This window comes from Oratosquilla oratoria, chromosome 26 (assembly GCF_046742065.1).
Source record: "Oratosquilla oratoria isolate Oo_2021 chromosome 26, ASM4674206v1, whole genome shotgun sequence".
NCBI lineage: Eukaryota > Metazoa > Arthropoda > Malacostraca > Stomatopoda > Squillidae > Oratosquilla > Oratosquilla oratoria.
The window spans coordinates 51,559,143-51,564,108 of NC_134802.1; the positions used below are offsets into that span (position 1 = coordinate 51,559,143).

Here is a 4,966-nt window from a genome sequence, read left to right on the forward strand (position 1 = left end):
AAGGGAGGTAGCCAAAAAGGAAAAGGCATAAAATCATTCCCAACCATTCCATCCCTGAATACACTCCACACCCCTCCACCCTCCCTCTTATCTTAGCACCTCCTGGACCTAGGTACAACTACAAAATAAATATAATCAAGATGCCAATATCGGCATCCTCATATACCCACCCATGCCTCATGATGCCTACGTAGGTGTCATCATATGGAAAAGGTTAAAGGAAAACATATTTCGTTTTGTGTGCATGTGGCGTGTAATTTTGCAGTTGTTAGAAAAGATTATCTATTTATATCAACGTTTCTCAACCAGGGTTCCCCGGAACCCTAAGGTTCTGCTAAAGGTCCCTAAAGATTCCACGAGAACAAGTGAGATAAGTTAATACACTTTTGATTTTTTATTTAATTTCATATACATAATATAACTAAACATACACGACATATTCTTGGTTATTGTAATAATGTAATATAGACATCATCCTATCCAACCTATTATCACAAAGAAAAGAAAATGAGAAAGATATGGTATAGGTGTTTTTTTTCTGCATGGGTTCCTTGAGACATGCAATTTATTTTAAAGGTAACACAAGGGGTAAAAAGGTTGAGAAATGCTGATATATATATACAAAGGGGTTCTGATCCTTTGTAAGAGAGTTAGGCAAGTAAAGGTATGGACCCACTCCTATTAATTCTATTTCCATCCACCACCTGTCTCCTTCTCATCTTAACTCTATGTGGATGATGGGCCCACTGCCTGGGTCAGAAGCAATGCAGCAAGACACAGTTATATCCCCAGAGAGGCTACTTCACTTAATGAGCAACCCCCTCATGCAGAAAATAGGGAAGACAGGGAAAAATTCCTTCAGGTTATGACAAAATATCATTCACATACAACTACTCCACCCATCCCCCATCCCCTCCCTCCCTTCCTTTGCTCGACAAACACACATTTTTGTATCATCAGCAAATTTGAAGACGACAGATTTCAGTCCATGATCTATATCATTTATATATATGTACTATGAATAGAAGTGGCCCAAAAACAGAACCCTGAGGAACTCCACTCATAACATTCTTCCAATTACTAGTACAGCTTAATAGAGTACCACATTCCACGTGAAGCTAATTTAGCAAATAGTCTTTCATGCAGGATGGTATCAAAAGCCTTTGCAAAGTCCACATATATTAAATCTATATTGTTTCTTGTCATAATTTGAGATGAGTGTGTTGTAGAATTCAAGTATGTTAGTCGCACAAGAACATTTCCGTCTGAATCCATGCTGGCTATCATATATTTAACAGCTACTTTCTAAATTGTGTTCAACAGAATCTCTGATGATAGTTTCCATCATTTTTCCTATGATTGAGGTTAAGCCTGTTATTCACTGTTTTTTTTTTTTTGCAATGGAACACTCTCATTTTTCATATCATTCAAGATTCTTGGATGCCAATCATCAGACCCTGGTGTTTTATTAGCTCTTGAATTTTCTATACATCTATACTTTTATCATATTTCCAGTAGTGACTTTCCCCTAGACTTATCACAGGCTTCAGTTGGGTATTCACAGTGAAGTGATTCATTTATGAATACCAAGCTGAAATAGTCGTTTGAAATATCACACACTCCTTTGTTCGAATATTCGAGTTGACTGTCAGCAGATAATAATGGGCCTATGTGATTCCTAATAACCTTTTTATCTCTAATGTAACTATAGGATTCTTTGGAATTCTCTTTGGATTTATCAGCAATATTAATTTTGTATTGACGCTTTCTTCTTTTATCGTCTCCTTTAAATCCCTCTGTATTATCACATAACTTTGATAGTCATTAGGTCCACCAGAACACTTGTTTCTTATAAGCCTGTCTTATTTTAGCAATACTTTTTTTATTTTCTTTGTCAAGACATTTTGGGCAAGCCTGATTTGGGGGATGGCGGTCCTTAAACAGGATGTAAGTACCAATCATCTTACGAAGTGTATTTTGAAATACTTCCCTCATCTGATCTACTGGTCTTTCCCTTAATTTTGCCTCCCAGTCTGTAAGCTGAAGCTCCTGACATAGTTTTATGAACTGAGATTTACTGAAATCAGGTATTTTAGATACACAACTATCTATTCTAAAAAAACGTTTGCAGCTTGAATCTAAGTTGTGATCACTACTTGCAATGGTTTCACCAACTTCTACATCGGTTATCATGCTTTTGTGGCTAGTGATCAATAGATTGAGTAAGTTTCCATGTCTTGCGGGCTTTTCCACATGCTGAACAAAGTAAACGAAAATCTAAGACTACCTATATTGCCACGTTTGAAGGTCACCCAATCAATGTCAGTAAAATTGAAATCACCCATCATTAGAAACTCCTGTTTGCATAAACTAGACAGTTCATGAAACAGTAGTTTGTTGTCTGCTAACAAAAATGTTTTTGGCCTATATTATACTTACATTTATCTTATGCTTCTCTTAAATTCCAAGTCACTGTCCTGAACAGTGTCATTGGCACAATCACCTCTTCATATAATCTTCTCTTTACATCAATCCCTAGATGCATGTTTCTCAAGACAATTTTCAGTCCCCTAAGGTATTTACTCGCTTCTCTCAATCTACAATTTATCTCCACCTTCACTCTTCCATTTCCTGCTGCATGTGACCCCAAATACTTAAAACCACCCACTTCCTCCAGCCTCTCTCTCCTTTAAGACTTGCTTCCAACTCGCTGCCATCCTTTCCCCTTGTACATCTCATCACCTTACTACAAGACATCAAGAAAAGATTATGAATTAGTTTTAAAAAAAAAAATGTTGCCTAGTTACAAGAGAGTACTGTACTGCCCAGTGAGAATCCTTGAAAAGAAACTAATTGGCACATGCTGTACTCAAGACATGAGGGAAGAAAAGCAAACATTCTTTGTCTCTCCTTCTCACTGCATCGCTGAGACAACAATCTCATCAGAATCTAAAGTTAAATAATGCCATGCAAACAATCTGTATAAAAAATTTTGTTTACATGGACTAGGGGAAGTAAATTTACTGCAAGAGTAAATGGAAGTGAAAAGTAAATACTTTCAAATATAACTAAAACTTAAAAACATTGCCACTATGAATTTGGCAAAATCCTAATTGCATATTGCTCCCTCACGTTCAGGTGGTGGGGATATGATCCCATGTGGGCAGTTTTGAGAACTGAGGAATGTAGAAGAGCAATGAAAATTGAAGAAGCCCAAATTATTCTGGCTTAAAATCAATGAATCAACTTTTGTCCTGAGCTAGGATAGAACTAAGAAAAAAAAAATGAAAAGTTGGTCAAGGAAGGCAGCCCCATTGTTGAGTTAAAGTAAAAACGTGAGAATTGGGTATATCTCTTCTGTTATTGTGGCATAGATAATTTTTTTTTTATTTGTTTCATTTGATGTCAAGGTATTATTTTATTTGTCATGAACACATCACCTTACCATTACTGTCCCTTATTCATGCTCTACTACATAAAGATTTTGAACATCCTCAACAGATTTCTCCATATCCCATACAATTGTAACACTATAGTAATAGTGTCTGTCAATCCTACCATAAACATTCTCAAAACCCATGAAAACCCTTTTGTCATTCTTGTTCTACTGACTACTCCAGGAACTTGATCTATTATACATCCTCTTCTTCCAAACCTATACTGCTCTCCCCAAATTCTTCCTTCTATCCCCACTCTTAATCCTTTATATTAACACCCTCCCATGTGCCTTACTAATTTATACAAAAGAGTCACTGATACCTCTAAAACTAATTATCTAATACATTCATATATTTGTCATCTTTTTCCCTTGTACAGTGGAACTTGTATATATACTCCTCCAACCCACTAGACTAGTGCACTTTGTGACTTTCCTCCCTTAGACACATTAAACTACTCCATTCCATTATGATTATCTATAAAATAATAATTCTATTTCCTTTGTCACACACTCTACATGGCAATCATTTATCTCAGATACCTTAGCAGATCTCTTCTCTTTCACTACACTCGGTATCTCCTCTTTTCCAAAATCCTTACCACATTCCTCTCCCATCAAAGTCATTCCTCTCTTTGAGATGAAAAAAATAAATACCAAGAATGAAGGCTTAGGAAGACTGTGCAATCGAACTTCACAAGAGCCTTATCAAACGCTCATTTATTTTATATCAATTTGGTATCTCTAATACACCAACCTGATTATATATACGGTATGCTCACTTTATAAAATGCTCATTCTTACTCCGATTCCGATGTAAATTCTGTCAATTTTAGTGTAACACACCCACTATGTTACTCTGAAGAAAGTTATGTTTACCATATCAGTAAGGCAGAATTGACAAAGGATAAAAATCGTATGACTTGGCAATAATTAGATAATATCTTACATTCTTACTGAACTCACTTAAACTAGACTGTATATCAATGATGTATGGTTCAGTCTGATATATTTCTAACGCGTTGTTTATAATTCAAGGAAAATATTTTTCCGTATTTACGTCTATCATGTTGCAATGAATATTATGAAAGGTGGGTGGGAGTTGCCATGAAATTACAGTATCCATGGAAGCACTGATGTCAGGAATGCATCAATATTGTTAGAGAATTGTCACATACTTTACACTGACAATAAATATGACCATTTGAAAAGGGATCGAGGCTGTTTGGGATCAGTATATGTATTCTTTAATATCCCACTCTGCATGGGTATTTCATTTAATGCAATGAAGTGAAGTCACACATCTTGTTAGATTTTTTTGCCACCCCCGTACAAGGATATATGTATCTTCCTCTGACGGGCCTTTTTGACTTATTTTTCTTGTCTTTGTCTTAATTAAATAACTTAATTCAATGTACAATCAACATTAACATTTTTCATTTCTGAGTCATAGCATCTCCCAAATGTTTCTCTTATTGATCAATTTTGTGTCTTTTAAGTTAGCTGGCACAATTTTCAAGCAATGTAAGA

At 35.7% G+C, this 4,966-nt stretch overlaps 1 protein-coding gene across 7 annotated transcripts in view; it reads right to left on the reverse strand.

Moving 5' to 3' along the window:
- The window catches only part of LOC143039567 (protein Star-like), a 33,956-nt gene extending 29,604 nt beyond the window's left edge, over window positions 1-4,352 (reverse strand). For 2 of the 7 annotated variants that reach the window (XM_076209785.1, XM_076209779.1), the window contains exon 1: window positions 4,039-4,137. In XM_076209785.1, the coding sequence (XP_076065900.1) occupies window positions 4,039-4,043 (5 nt within the window). In that variant the 5' untranslated portion in view covers window positions 4,044-4,137. The other 5 variants (XM_076209781.1, XM_076209782.1, XM_076209783.1 and 2 more) reach the window with 5 other exon arrangements.
- Between the last annotated feature and the right edge of the window lie 614 nt (window positions 4,353-4,966).